This window comes from Melopsittacus undulatus, chromosome 1 (assembly GCF_012275295.1).
Source record: "Melopsittacus undulatus isolate bMelUnd1 chromosome 1, bMelUnd1.mat.Z, whole genome shotgun sequence".
NCBI classification, from domain to species: Eukaryota; Metazoa; Chordata; class Aves; order Psittaciformes; family Psittaculidae; genus Melopsittacus; species Melopsittacus undulatus.
In genome coordinates, this window is record NC_047527.1 from 44,684,718 (window position 1) to 44,704,183 (window position 19,466).

A 19,466-nucleotide genomic window follows, 5' to 3' on the forward strand; every position below is an offset into this window, starting at 1 on the left:
AAGCTAGAGAGTATGGAACTCTGTCTGGGGACAGGTGATCAGTTAGCAGAAAGTTTGTGGGTCAGGGTTAAGGGGAAATTGGTGACGGGACACATTACTGTGGGGATATGTTACAGACCACCTGATCAAGAGGAACCTGTGGATGAAGAACTCTACAGACAAATAGGAAAAGCATCACGTTCACAGGCCCTTGTTCTCATGGGGGACTTCAACCACCCTGACATCTGTTGGGGCAACGGGATGGTACAGCCCGGCACAAGCAATCCAGGAGGTTTCTCGATTGTGTGGAAGACAGCTTCCTTCTGCAAGCAATAAAGGAGCCGACGAGGAGAGGTGCCCTGCTTGACCTCGTGCTCACCAACAGGGAAGGGCTCGTTGGAAATGTGACTCTCCAGGGAAGTCTTGGATGCAGTGATCATGAGATGGTTGAATTTGAGGTCCTCAAGACAGTGAGAAGAGTGTGCAGTAAGCTCACTGCCCTGGAGTTCAAGAGAGCAGACTTTGGGCACTTCAGGAACCTGCTTAGCAAGGTTCCATGGGATATAGCCCTAGAAGGCAAGGGGGCCCAAGACTCTTGGTTAATATTCAAGGATCACCTGCTACAAGCTCAGGAGTGTTGCATCCCGACCAGAAGGAAGTGCAACAGGAGGGCCAGGAGACCTCCTTGGATGAATAAGGAGCTGTTGAGAAAAGTTCACAAGAAAAAAGAGGCTTATAAAAGGTGGAAACAAGGACAGGTGGCCTGGGATGAATACAAGGATGTTGTCAGGGTAGCTAGGGACTGGGTTAGGAAAGCTAAGGCCCAATTGGAGCTAAACTTGGCAAGGGATGTTAAAGATAATAGAAAGGGATTTTATAGGTATGTAGTGGCTAAAAAACAGACTAAGGACAATGTAGGCCCCCTCTGGAAACTTTCAGGAGAACTGGCTACACAGGACTTGGAGAAGGCTGAGGTTCTGAATGGCTTCTTTGCCTCGGTGTTCACTGGCAAAGGCTCTGACCGCAGCACCTGAGTCTTGGAGGGCAGACGCAGGGACTGTGAAAACTTAGACCTTGGGCCCACTGTAGGAGAGGATCTCGTTCGAGACCATCTTAAGAACCTGAATGTACACAAGTCCATGGAACCTGATGAAATCCATCCGTGGGTCCTGAAGGAGCTGGCGAATGATGTTGCAAAGCCACTGGCCATCATATTTGAAAAATCATGGCAGACATTGATGTTCCTGATGACTGGAAAAAGGGAAATATAACCCCCATTTTCAAGAAGGGGAAAATGGATGACCCAGGGAATTACAGACCAGTCAGTCTCACCCCTGTGCCTGGCAAAACCTTGGAACAGATTCTCCTGGAAGGCATGCTAGGGCACATGAAAAACAACAAGGTGGTTGGTGACAGCCAGCATGCCTTTACTAGGGGAAAATCCTGCCTGACCAATTTGGTGGCCTTCTATGACGGGGCTACAAAAGTGATGGACAGCGGTGGAGCAGTTGACGTCTTCTACCTGGACTTGTGCAAGGCTTTCGACACTGTCCCACATGACATCCTTGTCTCTAAATTGGAGTGTCATCAATTTGATAGGTGGACCACTCGGTGGATAAAGAACTGGCTGGATGGTTGCACTCAAAGAGTTGTGGTCAATGGTTCAATGTCCAGCTGGAGACCAATAACGAGTGGTGTCCCTCAGGGATCGGTGTTGGGACTGGTCTTGTTTAATATTTTTGTCACTGACATGGACAATGGAATTGAGTGCGCCCTCAGCAAGTTTGCTGATGACACCAAGCTGTGTGGTTCTGTTGATACGCTAGAGGGAAGGAATGCCATCCAGAGGGACCTCGACACACTTGTGAGGTGGGCTGATGCCAACCTCATGAAGTTTAACCATGACAAGTGCAAGGTCCTACACCTGGGTGGGAGCAATCCCAGGCACATCTACAGGTTGGGCAAAAAGAAATTCATGGTAGTCCTGCGGAGAAGGACCTGGGGGTATTAGACAATGAGAAAATGAACACGAGCCAGCCTCAGTGTGCACTCACAGCCCAGAAAGCCAACCGTATCCTGGGCTGCATCAAGAGGAGCGTGACCAGCAGGTCAAAGGAGGTGATCCTGCCCCTCTACTCTGCTCTCATCAGACCTCGCTTGGAGTATTGTGTGCAGTTCTGGTGTCCTCAACATAAAAAGGACATGGTACTGTTAGAACAAGTCCAGAGGAGGGCCACGAGGATGATCAGGGGACTGGAGCACCTCCTGTATGAAGACAGGCTGAGAAAGTTGGAGCTGTTCAGCCTAGAGAAGAGAAGGCTGCGTGGAGACCTCTTAGCAGCCTTCCAGTATCTGAAGGGGGCCTACAGGGATGCTGGGGAAGGACTCTTCATTAGGGACTGTAGTGATAGGACAAGGGGTAATGGGTTGAAACTTAAACAGCAGAGGTTTAGACTTGATATAAGGAAGAAATTCTTTCCTGTTAGGGTGGTGAGGTACTGGAATGGGTTGCCCAGGGAAGTTGTGAATGCTCCATCCCTGGCAGTGTTCAAGACCAGATTGGATGAAGCCTTGGGTGATATGGTTTAGTGTGAGGTGTCCCTGCCCATGGCAGGGGGGTTGGAACTAGATGATCTTGAGGTCCTTTCCAATCCTAACTATTCTATGATTCTATGATTCTTTAATGCCCAGCTCAGAGGTCTGGGCCTCTCAGCCCAGGCCAGCACAGCTCTCACACTCCCATGTGGCCTCCTGGCTGTTCCCCAGGTTGGAGCAGCATCTGTGAGTGCCCACAGCAGCGCAGGAGCTGCACAGGAACAGCTGCCAGGGCCTGGGGAAAGAAGTGGATTCATGTCTCTAAGGATAAAGTGCCCACAGCACAGGATTGTCCAGCAGAGCTCTTGTTCTCAGCCCTTCTGCTTCGAGCCCTTGCTGAGATGGAGATCCTGTACAGAGCCCCAGGGTGCATCTTTGGCAACTTACCCGTCTGGCTCTGCCCCGTCCCTGCCTTCTGGACAAAGGCACTGCCTGGCGTTGCAGCTCCCATGCCTCTCATACAGTTCTTCATATAGATTGTTGTCTTCCCATGATGCATGTCTGATGGAGAAAGGAAAATTGATGAGCCCCTGCTGCCACAGCATAAGGCATATGCAGGGCCTCCCCACTCTTCCCCCGACACCCTGTTTCCAACTCCTGCATGGAGGTAAAGCCTAGACTTGGGGCTGAGCAGAGGGCCACAAGTGCAGGGGCAGGTCCAGGCGTGGCACAGTGCTAGCCGGGAGGACACCAACCTTACGGGGATTCGGATCCCCATGAGGAGCATTTCTGTTAGAAAGAGTCTCCTATTTTGACACAGAGGGCACTGCAAGCAAAACGCGCCAGCACGCATAGCCTGTGCCTGCAGGAGAAACAGAAAGAGTGTGAGTGAGGTTCTGGTGCTGCTGAGAGGTTGCTGTGCCCGGAGCAAGGGAACAGCTCCTACCTGGATGCAGGCCCTGTGGAACCAGGCATGTTTACACACTGGGCACACCATAGTCCTGTAGGTCGTTCTGCCTTCAAGTGGATCCATGCAGATGAGGCAGTTGGTGCCCTCTGGAGCCTCCAGCTCTTGCTGCTGTGGGCGGTGCTCCCAGCAGAAGGAACTATGGGAAGAGGGAAGGGATGGGTGAGATGAGAAGTGCTGGGTCCTTCCCTGGTGATGGGGAGAAGGGTAGAGGGGGTACCTGTATGGCATGAAGTAGTGGGTGACACATCCACCCTCCATGGCACAGGGGAGATGGAACCTGCGGTCGCAGCCCATCTCCTGGCAGGCGACGGTGGCCCCGCTTTCACCACACACAAAGCAGACCTGGAAAGAGCAGAGCAGCCACCATCAGTGGCAGCCTCACGGTCTCCACAGCCAGACCCACACCTCGGGGCAGAGCGCAGGATGTGGCCCCAGCTTGATCACAGGCCACAGATCCACCTGGCAGAGCAGGCTCCTGTGCTGGAGCCTCTGTGGAGCTGCTGGGAGCAAGACTTCTGTCCCAGAGCTGGGATTCTGTTCTTGGCATCTGCGCTAAGCTCCCGCAAACCTCTCCTGGCACAAATCACCCTGATCATCTCAGATCCTCACCCTCTGGGCTGCCTGCTCGACTGTACGTTGAAAATCCGTAGAAATAAATCGTACTTGTTCCTCCTCTTCCGTCGCTTGTGGTGGAAGGTCACTGGCAAAACGCTGCAGAAGAGCAGAGACAAGGAGGAGATGAGGGGCATGTGTCAGGGCAGGTGCGTTGCAAAGATGAAAGCAGGAACTCACCAGGCAAAAGTAATGGGCACAGATCCAATGATAATTATGTTTTAACCCGCAGATGTCCGTGTTTCTCTCTGCACGGTGACACAGCATGCATGCTGGAGGGGAGAGAGCAAATGTCACTGAGAATGAGCACCTCTGTGGGGCCAGGGATGTGTCCCTGAGGGATTGCCCCCAAGGACTGCTCTGTCCCTGCCTAGTTTGCTGCTGAGCAAGGCTGGAAGCCTTGGAAAGGGCACTGCAGGCATGGATGTCCCAGAGGGTGTGCACTGCCCAGCCCTGGTCCCACTTGCCAAGCAGAGGAGTGGCCCTCCCCGACGGTGTCTTTGGAGCTTCTGCCTCCCCCTGCCAACATTCCCAGTCCATGCCAACAGCCTCAGGAGTCCCTCTGCCAGGCTGTAGGAGGGACACATTTCTCTCACCCTGCTCCATCGCATCAGGGGTCCTAGACCTCCTTGCGTACGTGTCAGACAATCAAAGGCGGGTGTTTGGAGAGTCCCTGTCCCAGCAGCACTGGGGCTTCTTCACCAAATGCTCCTCTGCTACCTCTGAGGCAGAAGAGGGATGCAGGTGAGTTTGCAGCACAGGTCAGAGCTCTGCGGTGCAGAGCCCCCTTCTCCCTCGGCAGGCCCCTGAGAGCCCTGTCCCTGCCCTCTGCTCCCCGCACCTCACCAGGTCGCAGGGATGCCTGTGCCCTGCGTTCCCCCTTTTATAGGCCTGCCCCCACCACCAGGCACAGTGGCCTCTGTGACATCATCACCGCTGGCCCGCGTGCGCCCCAGGTACGGGCAGGGGCACCCTCGGCCACACACCACCCACTGTGACCCAGCCACTGCATCACAGGGCTGGCTGTGAAGTGCATAGGCAGGGACCTGAGCCCTTGGCACCCAGGTCAGTGGGGCGGCTGCTCCATCTGCAAGTGCAGAGTCAGGGGCCAGCTTAGGGACATGGTTTCCTGGTGAACTTGGCAGTGTTAGCTTAGCAGTTGGACTCGGTGACCTTTACGGCCTTCTCCAACCTAAATGGTTCCTGTGACTCTCATTACCATTCCACTATTACTTTAGCACCATTTGCTTACGCTATGATTTTCCTTCAATCGTCGATTCCTTACCATTTGGTCGTCACTTCATCATGAAGAAAGCCCTTTTAATTAACCCACTAAGGATGACTTCCCTGAATAATTCACCTGCTATGCCGGGACAAACACCAGACCATGTCTGGAGCACAGCCAAAGTAGAACAAAAAGAATGATGGAATAGTTTGGGTTGGATGGACCTTCAAAGGTCCACTTAGTGGCTGGTGTATTGTTTATCCATAAAAATAAGCCACTGTTGGTTGTGGCAGTCATCGAGACTCCATTAAACTCATGCAGTGAGCGCAGCTAAAAGAGGCAGCTAACAGATGAGTAGTTTCTCTGCTTTCCTTTGAGATCTCCTGGGAACTTCTGAGGCTGCTGGAGAACTGGGAACTCTTCAAGGGTTTTCAGGGTGCTGGCTGCAGCTGGGAAGGGATAACTACAGGAGGCCTGTGTTCCAGCAGGCTCTGGCAACTTCTAATGAGCTCTGCCAGCTGTGCCTGATCAGAAGGTGCTTTGAGCTTTTTCTCCTTCTCCAGCTGACTCCTTGTTTGGGAAGATCATACACCCTTTCAGCAGGTGCTGTGGAGAAGCCTATGTAGCTGCTGGCCTTAAAACACAGCTCCCAGAGGTAGCAGTTGATGCAGTAGTCTGGGAAGAGATTAGTTCTTCTCCGGGACCCTGAAGATACAAAAGCCTGAGCCCCTGGCTGTACTGAAGAATGTGATGGAAGTGTGGGCTTATCAGGCTGGGAAGTGAAGATTTCCATGGTGGCAGAGGCAGAAGCCTGTGAGTTCTGGCCTCAGGAGGAAGTCTTCTGCTCCCCTTGCAGATATGCACTACAGAATAGCTTCAGTTCTGTGGGTGCGGATGCGGGGCTGGAGCTCTGTCCAATAAAGCATCTGAGCCTGAGAAAGAAGGCTGGTGGCAATGGGTGACTGTGAGGGATGGAGTCCTCATCTGTCAACCCAACCTGTGTTCTAGGGGATGTTTTCTGCTTGCCAAGGGCTCAGATCTTGGGTGTTGTAGACACACTGGTTGGGCTTGTCTGGCCCCTGGGCTATCACTCACTTCAGGTGAGCAACAGTGATACAGTCAATGGCACCCTGAGCATATGCGTTATGGCTATAAGTTTTCACAGGTCATGGTTGAGGACATGTGGCCCAGATGGTTTTCTCATTTATGGGGTAGGGCTAGAGAGGGAGTGGACAGACCCTGTAGGTATGCAACTGTTTGCATATTTGGTGTCAACAGCAAGGGCTGGGCTCTTATGACTATGGGATCTTCTTTGGGGATCAAAGGTGCCTATAAAGCAAGGTGATCTTCCTGATCAGTGTGGCCCTACAATTGATATATAGCAAAATGCTCTGCTTTCCCCTTTAAGATGTGATCTTTGTATTGAAAAACATTCCCTACACCACTTCCACCATCAGCAGGGGGTTGCCAGGAAGGCAGTTGACAGCAGCTGTAACTGCCGATTAAGAAACTCATGCTCAGCCTTGCATTTCCAAAGATATCAAACGTTCCATCTTCGGAGCTCTAAAATCCTCCTGTCGTGCAATGGTCCCCATGCTCTCGGCTGCATGCTGTGAGCCCGTGTGTGCATCAGCAAGCATCCATGTACCCCAGCTCAGCACCCTAGCCCCTGGGCTCTTTTGGTAACAAAGCCTTGAAATGGTCCTGGTGCCACCTGATATTCTTAGGGAGTGTTTTATAGCTGAAGAATATTTGTGGAATGAGAAAAAAGAAACACCTCTAGCCCACCCAGTCTGAGCCCACTAGATCATTGAGATGCTGTAGGAAACAAGGGAGAAAGCAAATAGGCAAGTAAACCCAACCACACACAATCTGAGAGTGATCTGATGCACCTGTGAAGTACTTTGCGCAAGATGGGTATAAATCAAGGCAACTGGAAGCTAAGGTAATTTACTCTTAGGAAAGCAAGTGGCACCATCTAACCTAAGCACTTGGGTATGATTATGGAATAAATGAAAGCATTTCTATGAATTTGCTACCATAAAGAGAGGAGTGGCTTGCTCATTTGAGCCCCAGGGGAAAGAGGTAGCTAAGCCCCTGTTCCTCCTTTTCCCACATCTTATTTCAGAAGCTCCTTTGAGGCTGCTGGGACTGCAGTTGTGGCTATTTGTATTTCTCAAAAATTCAGACCTGTTCCGAAGCTCAAGGTTCACTCCTGGGGGGAAAGTGGTTGCTAGTCAGTGCTCTGAAGGTCTTTCATGGACAGGGGTGTAGCCAGCAGGGAGGTTCGATGTCAACCAAATTGCTTCATATTCATTCCCACTCTGTGACCATATGGGGATCTGGTCAGGAAAGCCAGAGTGGGGCAGCCCTGCTTTTACTGGCAAGGGGAATTGTGTGCAAGATGAGGACTTCCCTCCCCATCAGCAGCCTCCACAGGGCCAAGCTCTACATGGGAACAGCAGAGCCAGCACTACAGGGTACCACCACTAGCTTTGTCCTTGGCAGAAGTCATGGAAGGGGTTACTATTCCCAGTTTTATTTCAGTCTTTGAGCTCCCAGCAGCAAAGCATGCTATGTGCTGCTTGTGTCAGCTCTGCCTCTGCACACCCTGGCTGCCAGTCTCCCAGACCTACTTGAGGGACAGAGCTGCCCAAAGAGGCTCTGCAGCACAGTGCTTGGGGCAGCCGGAGGTCTTACAGCACTTGTGAGAGATGTGCATGTTAGTGTAAGCTGATGGAAATAGGTTTAGAAAGCACCCAAGTAATGGTGATTGATCTTGCTGGGAGCCTATGAAAAGCAGAGCAAATGGGTAGGCTGCTGAGCAAGAGGAATTGCTTACGCTTCATGTTGCAAAGGAGCATCTATCTGCTTAGGAGACGTGGCTTTTACCTATCATACACTGGCCCATAGTTGTGTATTCGCTAACCCAGGTGTTGAGGTTTTTTTCTGAGTTTTTCTTTCCTTAAGGAAAAGCAGCTTTTCTTTTTCCATTCCTCACAGTCACACATGCTAAGGCTTAAGCATGATCCTTATTCTTTTGGCCAGGGCAAACTGAGTGCTTGCAGAGGCTGTTCCTTAAACCAGCAGAGGTGATAGATGCTTTCATTTTCTGTTTCTCTCCTTACCTTCAGCTTGCCCTGACAAATATTTTCTGGAGATGAAGGCATGATGGTAGCAGCCAGTATGAAACCTGACTCTTCTGAGGAGCAGCAGAGACTCCTAATACAGTTAATAAAGTATTAATTAGTTATTATAGTATAATTATTATTAGTAGTGGTATAGGTTATTAAATACTTAATAACTCCCAAACTTAATAAACAAATAGCTTAACAAACTAAGCTGAAGTTGCAGTGTTATTTTATGTCATTTATAATGCTCTGTTCTGAATAAGCCAACATCATTTACATGAGTGAAAGCTGCCTCCAAACTCAAGTGTTCACAACATGATGAGAAGTATGAAAAAAGCAATCACAGCTGAAGGGGGGAGATGTGCTGCTGACAAGATTTGATCTGGCTTTTTGTAGCATAGACTGCATGGATCCAGATGGTGGTAAAAAAATACCAAGGGCACATGCACATGCACATACACAGCTCTAGCAGAGCAAATTTGCTGGTTCTAGTTACATATTAGTAACCACTGAGCAGAAATGCTATTGTTAAGAAGTTAAGCAAAATGTTCCATCACATTTTTTAGAAGAGGTAAGATTCAAATCTGCTAAAGAGCACACAAGTTTTTTTTTCCCATGAGTATTGCACTGGAAGAGCAATCATGTTTATGTATTGTAGGATTAAGCATTGCAACCTTGGGAAACAATGAGGTTTGGTTTTGTTCTTTTAAGTTCCACACATTCAAGTTAAGCTCCTTTGATGCTGTTTTGTTTTCACAGTAGGTGAAGTCAAAGGTGGAGATCAAGCATGGACCATTTCATCTGAAGTGGAAAGAGTTTAGGAATCTGTTAGCAAATTAAAATGAAAACTGGGATGTAAACCTGCCTTCAGCCTTTATGACACCAGTTACCATGTACATGTTGTAAGTAATGAACTGACTTCGGAGGAGGGAGGGGAGTTACACGACAAAATAGAAAAGGTGGCACTGATGTGATGGATGATGATTTTGAGGAAGTTTGATACAAAGGAAGCTGATCCATATGTACTCTAGAAAATTATTAATTTGGGAGTAGGAGGGGTGATCAGCCTGAATTGCTGCCGTCATTGTTTTTTCTCAGTTCATTCTGCTGTTGCTCAGAAAGGGAACAGGACAAGATGAGCAGCCACATGGAATCTGTCCACTGACAAAAATTCATAATCTTCTTCTTGCACAGAAAACAATGACTAAAACTTGACTTCTGAGCTGTCTTTTGCAATAAACTAGAATATATGGAGTTAAAAGAGGTGGGGAAATGAGATCACTGTGTATTAAATCTCTTCATAATTTCATAACACGGAGCAAAATAGAGGTATTTTGCCATTCCTGCATCAAATACTACAAGAGTCTCTAGGCAACAACTCTAGATTTGAAAAGCAGCAACTGACTGTTCAGAAAAGGCAGTTTATTTGATGGTTATCTTTTCCTTTTGAGACATGACTATCTGTACTACTGGCACTGAAGATGATAGCTTGAAAATCTGTGTCTTAGCAAAAGCCCCCAAGCTCTAATAGCAGTGGGAAAAGAAACAGGGAGGGGCTGGGGAGGGAAGGAAAGGAGAAATACCACTTCTGTGCTTTGATCTGCACCAAAACAAATGATAACTCATGACTCCTGCTGTGCACCCTGCACCCATGTCTGCTGGCATGAGTGATATGAGACAAGAGAGAGCTGGTGTCTAGGATCGGTCCCTTTTTTGTATTTAGACAATGCAGTGTCAGCCAGACTGTTAGACCTTATAATTCAGGTATTTGCTACTTGTGCAAAAGCTAGACTGAGCAAGCTGATCCGTGTGATGCAAATAGCAATGAAATTGGTCTGGTTTGTCTACATCAGGAATATGAGGCTGTTTAGCATAGATATTAGGTGGCATGCATAAAAGATTTTCTGCAATGCCGAGATTCTTGAAAAAAGACTGCTAAGCAGCGAGAACAGCCTACCTTTTTTCTTAATCCAAACCTGAGCCACTGACTTGAATACTGGGGTTATTCTAGTTGATTTTTAAACCCATGCTGTGGCTCTGATAGACTCAGCAGTGGGGAATGAGTCATGCACACAGCTCTAAATACAGTGTGCACATACTGTGCTGGCTCCAGCTGTACAGCTAGTCCGGAGCCCAGAAAAGGAGGAGCGGAGAAGACAACATTCACTTAAGCCTGGGTCTTTGCTGGGGGAAGCAGCCACCAGGTACTGGCAGAGAACATCACATGTATGAGAAACAGGAGCAGGGCAGTTGACCCATGGAGTCAATATCCACAGTTCAAGCCCTTGTTCTGCACACTGTGAGAACCCAATAATAGTTTTTTTCCGCTAGTCCTGTTTTCTAGAGAGTGGAATGTGCCTGCCCAGGGATGCAGGCTGAGCAAATCCTTGCCACAAATTTTAACCTGAATCATCACACTGAGAAGGATGGGAAAGTGGAACTTGCTGCAGATCTAATGTTGGTGGGTTTTACTATCCTGTTAGTATCTGGGTGATTTCACACAGAGAAGTTTACATTAAAGGCTTTTAGTAAAACTGTGTGAATAAATATGCTTTAGGGAAGACAACACCCAGGCTGCAACCCCATGCATGGCTCTCTGGCTGACCAACATGATATCTATCTGTGATTAAATTTGTATATGTATCACATGTATGTCTCCAAAATAAAGCTATTTCATGAAAAATAATGGATGCAGCCATAGTAACCATGTAGGCAAAGTCAGGGAAGAAGGAAAGTCAGCTCCAGAGGGAAGCTGTAGCACTCAGCTAGTGAATTTTTGTTGCTGTTTTCACAACAGGTGAGCACTACTCAGGCACTGTAGCTTTAACCAGTTAAATTACAAATCCAAGTAAAGTATCCACACATAAAGAAGAAAATTCCAGTTGAAACACTTAATTTCCTAAACCACATATGTACTTCTAATCTCTCACTTTCTTTCTTCACAGGAAAATACCTTCAGTGTAAGCCAGTTGTGCTTAAGCTTTCTAAGAAAAACGAGTTAGCTCAGGAACTTGAGCTAGCAGTGTAACTATTGCGGTAGACAATGAAGTGCAATATTGGATCTTATGCTGGGCTTCCTGAGTAATTTTCTGCATTGTAAAATTAAAAAAAAAAAATGCATTTTCCTCATGAAAATTGTCAGGCCACTTAGTGACACTAATGAAAACTCAGTCTCTTTTGGCTCTGTGGAGTCTACACACCACTGAAAGGTGAGTTGTTCATAATTGCTGACACAGAGATTCAGTTTTAAGTTCTGTTCTTCATTGATTCCTATTTGAAATGAATAAGCAGAAGCTTAAGGTGGGTTTTTTTTTTCCCTCCATGGAAGTTTACCATTTCAGGATATACCCTATGATATTCGTATTTTGCACAATGCATTGGAATACATTAAGCTCTCTTCTGGTGAAAGCACAGGTATGTATTTATGCTATTTCACACAATCTGGATTTCAAAAGATATAAATGATCTCTGCAGTAACAAATCTGGCAGTTAACATTTGAAATTATTAAATGCTCACTGCTTATAATGTTAAGTATTTTAGCCACAGTTGAATTAATGAACAGTCTCATTTGTGTCTTCTTAACTCCATGTAAATCTATGTGCATATCTTAATTGAAGGCACATTTGGAGGATTATTTGCATGAAAACTGCTGATGAAGATATGTCAAAATAGGAAAGTTATTTTAAGACAGCTATAGTAGGGTATCTTCCTATCCAGGATGTTTGTTAGCTCTGACGATTCCTTGTTAATTTTGCCTGGCTGCTTTCACGAATCTTTGGGTTCTGACAAAAGCCAATAAAACCAGCTATGAATGCTTTAAATATAACTACATTTCAGAGAATATCAATCAGAGGAGGACTACATGTGTAATGCCAGTACAGAAGTATACACATTTGTTGCTTTGTGCCATGCAGTACCGTTTAGAGAAAGACTACTTCCTTCATCAAATTTCCATACATTTGAACTGCTCTTGCCCAGAATTAGGGTAAACTGCACAGTAAATGTTATGATGATCAACATCCATCCAGGGAACCATAGTAGCTGCTGACCTTTAAATGTGAACATATTCACATACCATCTGGTATGACCTGACATTTCTATTACTGGCACTCCTGTTTCTTGCAGCCCTGCTCCAAACCACTGCAAATGTGATGATCTGTGCCCATGGTGACTGCCATCTTCCTCTGCAAATTGTCCTTAGGGAAGTACACTTTGCTTCCTCTGGCTGTTGTATTTCCATGCCTACTCTGTTCTCCAAATCCCACTGAATTGTAGCCCTACCTACTTGCCAAGGCTGTTAACAATGTCAGCATATCTACCAGACCCATGATCCCTTCTCCCCAGCCAAAATGCCCAGCCAGGAATGGTCCCAGATAATCTTTACATCCCATTCCCAGGGATTCAGTTGTTTTGTGTTTGCAGGTCCAGCTTGTAGCAAAGTTGAGCATGTACCCAAGAGACACACGCACACAGAGGTCCTTACTGTGGCTGAATGCACAGACTGCTGCACATACACACACACAGCAGAGTGGGTAGCACAACCCACCTACCATGCTACCCAAACTCACACAGGTGCAAAAACTCTGTCCTTTTCCTCCCCTCCAGCTGATCAGAATGGAGGTTCTCTGGTGAAAAGGATTGCCCTCATTCTCCACATCCACAAATAAACCCACATTCATAGCCCCCTTGAATGTTAGCATGGCCCCTGAACCTGTTTAATATCCATGCCTGGACATGGGATCCTTTAACTGGTATGCAAGTCACCTCCTACTTGCCAGATAGGGAAATGTGATGTTTGCTAGTGCAACAGATGCATACACTCACAGGTTAATCACATAAACACTCCCACAATCATAGTGCTCTTGAATATTACCATAGGCTTCCAGTCTGCCTAATATCCACACCTGGACCCTGGGCTTTCTTTCCCCAGTCAGTGGCTCAGATCAAGACTTCCAGATGTGGAAATGTTTCTTCCAACTCACCAGCTAGTCCAGCTTGAAGTTTGCCTGGGGAGGATTAAATTCAATGAAGAAATATAAACAGGTCCGTGTCCCTGCAATTGCCACTGCTTAGACCTCTTTCACACCCACATAAAACCTCATCCTTTCAATTGCTATCACCTAGACCTACAGCTGTGCTGCCCATGGCTTCTTATATAGCTGCTGGCAGTTGGACCTTTCAACACACATGAAACACACCAATCCTTCCAGATTACCCATTCAGCCCTTGGTTCTTCCAATTGCTGGCACACAGATTCTTGCATGCTAGTCCCTCCATGTGCTAGTACCTAGGCCAACAAGCCCTAAGACCTGTGGACTCCTCTGGTCATTGAAACACAGGTCTCTCTTCCCTGCCAGTCTCTGCAGTAGCTGGCACCATTTTCCCACACTAGCTCTTCTCCAATCCACCATGATCCTTCCCCTCATCTTTGTATTCTTTGGCCCTTTCCCTAAACATACCATAGTCATTTTTACATAAGTCCATAAACCTCTTCTGACAGCACATATTCCAAGCAGCCTCAGGTTTTCCACAATACTCATGTTAATCATGTTTCCCCCTGTCAGTTGAAAATTGTTGTTCAGATTGACATTCTTGAAGGCTCTGCCTGAGTAGTTCCTTTAATGGGACATCAATCATCAGCTGAAGTGTTCTGGGTCCTCATTACTGTCTCTGTTGTGACTTCCTCCTTAATGTTTGCACGTCTGTGTGGTTAATTTATTACTTTACTCATTTATTTCTTTTATAGTAAGTAGATCATGACCAAATAACTTAATGAACCAGAAGCTCCCATGCTCCACATACTCTCACACTACTGACTGACAGCTGTTGCAGAACTCAGAACCACAGCATACCCAGTGATTACAGGGTCCAACTCCTGTTTATTATAGACATCTGTACGATGATAAGATAGCAACCTAGACTTCACTGTGCTGATGAAAGTCAGGAGGCAGTTTTACATGTTTTCTTCATGTTCCGGTAGACTTAAAGGTATGTCATACAACATATTCTCATTTTGCTTCATTGCACGGCAATACACAACACTGTCAGACACTCACTGACTTTAGTGCAGTATTTTATCCAGATGATGACTTATTTTCCAGACTTTATAAGCCTTTATCATGATGGTTAAGATAAAAATAAAAGAAAGAACAATGACGTAGTTGTGGTTTTCAAGCGATGTTCATCTTGTGTCTTTGATGCTTGTTTGCACTATCTTCAGAAGGCTGTTCTAGTCTAAATAGGAAAAAAGAACCAAACAACTGCATCTTAAAAGAGTGTAGGGAAGGGAATACGTGTATACTGTAAGAGCATTACGTGCAAAGAAACCAAAATTGTCTATTCAAAGGTCATAAATTAACAGTGTCAAGTATCTGGCATTGCACAGAGGTACTGCACCCCAACAGGACAGCACACACAGGATATTACTACATAATTAAAAATGGAATTCTGCTGTCTGGAAGGCAATTGCTCTTCAATCTGCTTACATTTGTTAAAAGAGACAGAATACTTACCTCTAGAGTCAGGTTCTCCCCATTTTCCTTTCTTTGTTTGTATTTCTTTTTAAGGCAAACTGCAGTTGTGATAGTGACAATAAGCATTACAACAAATACAGCCACGGTTGAAGAAACAGCTATTACAGTATTTTCTTGAGTTGTGCCTTTCCTTTCACACTTTTCTCCCATGTACCACCAGTTGTCAGCTGCGGGACACCTAGAAAGTAAAAGAACAAATGTGTGCTATCATCACCTAATGATTAAAGGCATGAAAAGGTCTACTTAGGAAAAACTGCATCTTTGATGCACTGTTTCTATATGTCAAAGCATAATGAAGTTATCTGAAAATGGACTTGTATTTTAAAGTTGTCTTGAGTGGACAACTGCCTTTACACATGTGTTTTTTTTTAGCTTCCGGCTGTTTTTCAGGTCATGTCTTCAGAGAGAGCCTTTGCCAAAAAAACCCAAGCACCATCCTGATCCATTTGACTGCTTAATGCTTCTCTGCAGCTGATCTATAGAGCTGCTGGTATAGAATGATTGTCTTTAACTTTCAATGAAGACACCCTCTGTATCACTCAGTTCACTTATCTGCTTCCTTTTCCTTGAAGTTTGTAGTACTTATGTTGATAGAAAACTCTCTGCTCCATGAAACTAATACCTGTCACTTGCTCCCACTATTATTAATTAGCTTCAAATCCTCATGTAGTTCTGCCTTTTATCATGCTCATCTTTCACACAAAGCCCTTCTATCTTCTTCAAAAAGCCTTTGTAGGAAGAAGTTGAATAAGCTCCTGGGGCATCTGGTCCAGAATCTTTACACTGCTATTTTTATCTGATCAATCTACATTTCCAGGAAATGTAACTCTCCTGTTTCTTCACATGTTCTTTGAGGGCTTTATTATTTCTCAGCTCACCTTATGCAGCAATTTGAACCTGTGAGATAAACAGGTAGGAAACCACAGCATGGACTCTCAAGGCACCTCTGAACAGATAGCAGCTGAACCAAAACTTAGCTGCAGGAATTTCCCAGTTCAATTACTATGTCCTGAGTTTAGCAGTAGCTGACTTGCCAACAGAGTTTAAACCACGACACTGAGCTAGCCAAAGGTGCTCCCACCACATTTCCCTTTCCCTGCTCAGTGCTTCTCCACTAGTAGATGTGGAATGGTCTGATGAGACTTTCTTTTTCCAGGACATAATTTTCAACTGTAAAGAACTTGTATGAGCTGCCTCTGCTCTCTCCCAAGAAACTAGCATCCCAGCACCATATGGGTTTAGAACTAAAATCAGCTTCCAGGGCCTGATTCCTTTACCTTATCCAGCATCACAATCAGCTCCAAAACATTTTATAGTGAACATGTAAGGGTCCCATGGTCTAACACTAAAAAGGTACACGTGCAGTACTGCTGAGTGCACACCTGCCCCTTTCTAACCCAGACTGCTGAATATGTGTTGTTTTCTCTAGTGTCTGTCAAAGCCATTTATTCAGATTTACCCTCAGCGCTGAAAATGAGTCCATTTGCAGTGCACTGTGAAGATACTGACTGTTGGGAGACTTCATTTGGTCTGGTTTAAAGTTTTGTATTGCATTCCCGCTTGTTTCTCAATAGAAAATCAGAGCAGAAACTGACTGCTGGTCATGTAATTCTCTAGGACAGAAAGTAGGTCACATCATAGGCACTAAAACTTCAAATAGTCCATATATGTCAGAAATTAAACGCTCTCTCTCTGTAATTTCAAAATCAGGCATAACATTCAGCATAACTTTTATTTGGCTTTTTGGAACAGCTTCTTGACATTTATTTATATTTGTGACCTCCTTCTGATGGGTTGCAGAAGAATTATTTTTCAAAAGGTTTCTAAATGGGGAGATATAACAATTAATGAGTCATCCTGACTCTTGTTGCTCTTGGCCTTTAGGTATTTGCCTCCAGCCTACCTGCACAGCCTCACATAAGGTTACTATCTTCAGCATTAGAGATTGTTTGAGACCTGGAACAATGCTAATAAGCCAGGTGGGTTACATAAATGTATCCACAGAGAATTAAATAAAAGTTGATATTAATTTTCCTGCAGGGCAAACAATGTTTTTAGGTCTCAGCTTTCATTGCTGGTTTCAAAGACAAGCAACTAGACTTCAGTAATTCATGGTCATAATTTGCACTGCATGATATTTCTGAATCAAATTCTAAAACAATGTCTATGCTGCTTCCTGTCCGAGAAGTATTAAACATCTTTTGTACTGATACAAACACTCTTTTATTTCAACTGCATTTATATTTAATTCTTCCATATTTTGCTATAGGGACTTCAAAGGAGGTGCACAGTCTACTTTATAACATTGGACTAAGACATTACTGAAAACGATAAAATACAATTTACAGAGAAGTCAAGCAGAGTACTTCTAACAGTCAAATGCTGTGGTCAGGAGCTCTGTTGCCCAGACTGGTCAAAAGTTTAGTCTCACAGTAGCTGTTGGAAATATTTGCTTTACTCAGCTATAGTCTTTCCCTTCCCTAGAAGCAAAGATTTATTCTACTAGAGACTTTCATTACTCCTCCTAAAATGGCATTTCAAAGTGAATAAAGGCAGTTACCTGCACACCTGTGCTCTGTCTACAATAACACAGACACCATCATTTTCACAAGGATTGTCTGGGCAGAAATCTGGAGTCTCTATCTCTGGCTTTTCGGTGACAGAGGCTGTTGTGGTGGATGTTGTCATGGTGGTAGGCTTGGTGGTAGCTGTGGGCTTAGTGGTGGCAGCTGTGAGCTTGGTGGTGGCACCTGTGGGCTTGGTGGTAGCTGTGGGCTTGGTGGTAGCTGTGGGCTTGGTGGTAGCTGTGGCACTGGGGGGATTCACAATATGGGTGGGTGAAACACTTGGCTGAGTTGATAGTAGATACGATATATCTGCAAGATAAAAACACAAACGATAAGGTCTTTACTTCATGTTATTTTTACTCTTATTCTAATAACAAGTTCTAATAGTAAACAGAACCTCTCCATAGGTATAATGGATAAATAGTCTTTTTTACTTTTCAGGAGCATGATGTATTTTGGAAATGTCCTCTAAATTATTTCAGAAACAGAAAAATGTATTCAAAATATCCTATTCAAAATAATTTGCACAGGATTAGTATAATTTTATGTATCTTCACATAAGATAAAGGAATTATACAATGCACTTACCTATTCACAAACATATGATTTGACTTTAGATACATGTGTAGTTCCAAAACTGGAAAGTTTCCAAAAGTTCATCAAAGTATATCATGTGTATCTATATCTACATCATTAATGATTTGGTAAGTATGTGACAGTCCTTTCTTAACTGTATCATAAAGAATATCAGCAATGTTTCCATACCTTCCATTGTTAAAAGAATATAAATGCCATCTTCTTTAATAAAGTTGCGGCTTCTAAGTCTCTGATGAGTTAAAAATACACTTGTTCCACTTCCTGGACCTCTCATGAATGTAGTTCCATTAGGAAAAGATGCTATGGATCCCACTTTATCTGGCCTATCCCAAAAATATGTTGATGAAGACTCTGGGAAAAAAAATCAACTGAATGTGAGTGTGGGACCACTCAGGATTTCTTTCTCAGTAAGGTCCCTTCCTTCTTAGATAATCTCTGCTTCAAAAAAGTACTGAGGCCTCTCTCAACAACCAAGGCAAACAGCATCCTACTTTACCAGCTTCTCCTTAGCTGCTTATGGATATCATGATGATGGAGAACACAATAAATTACTTCAAACTCAAGTAGTAGGAGCAATGCTGAATCTGCCTACAGATTTTTGCAGATTTTTTGCTTGAGATTCCACACTAATGAGATGCTCAAGACAATGGAGATCTTCAATGGCTTGGTTTAGCATAGGGTACTGAGAAAAAAACTTGGTGGAGATCAGGTTATTGAAGAGCTGGTTGAAAACCTATTGTATTTTCTTTTGAGTTCTTCTAAAGTAAGTGTAGCAGAAAAAAGATTAGTAGTACATGAATCATCTGTAAAATGAATTGATTCAGCGCTCCTCAAAAAAGAGCATCTCTTGATGTGGACAAAGGGCACAAGGTACTTGAACAACCTGAACAGTCACAGGCCACTGATGTCCCCTCCATTAAACCCTGTTCTAAATCTCAAAGCTGAGCCTGATTGTCTATGAAAGTATCTGCCAGAGGGAGAAGAAACTGCCTACTCCAACACTCTGCTGGTTAGAGAAAGGATAGTAGTTACAAGGCTTCTCTTGGGAATCTGGGGCTATCAACAATACACGAATAAACACAGGAGAAGGAGCAGAGTGCAAACTGTGGCCATAACAGCAGAGAGCACATTTATGTCCATCTATCTATGGAGGATCTGGTGTGATGCATTTTTCAGTTACAGGGGGACCATTTAGTCTTTCCAGATTACCGGCTTTGTTTTCATGTAGAGACAGTGTCACAGAAAAATTCATGTAAAGTGTAGCATTTTAAAAATAATACTGTAAATTAGACATTTTTGTGCCTACTACTTCTCAT

At 45.0% G+C, this 19,466-nt stretch overlaps 1 protein-coding gene across 1 annotated transcript in view; it reads right to left on the reverse strand.

Moving 5' to 3' along the window:
* Nucleotides 1–3,306: 3,306 nt before the first annotated feature.
* The window catches only part of MEP1B (meprin A subunit beta), a 33,374-nt gene continuing 17,214 nt past the window's right edge, over nucleotides 3,307–19,466 (reverse strand). Inside the window, exons 12-17 of the mRNA XM_034060227.1 lie at nucleotides 18,319–18,501; nucleotides 17,547–17,862; nucleotides 14,966–15,164; nucleotides 4,094–4,195; nucleotides 3,702–3,826; nucleotides 3,307–3,376 (exon numbers count right to left, since the gene is read on the reverse strand). Coding sequence (XP_033916118.1) covers nucleotides 3,307–3,376; nucleotides 3,702–3,826; nucleotides 4,094–4,195; nucleotides 14,966–15,164; nucleotides 17,547–17,862; nucleotides 18,319–18,501 — 995 coding nt within the window. The remainder of the gene's footprint in view (nucleotides 3,377–3,701; nucleotides 3,827–4,093; nucleotides 4,196–14,965; nucleotides 15,165–17,546; nucleotides 17,863–18,318; nucleotides 18,502–19,466) is intronic.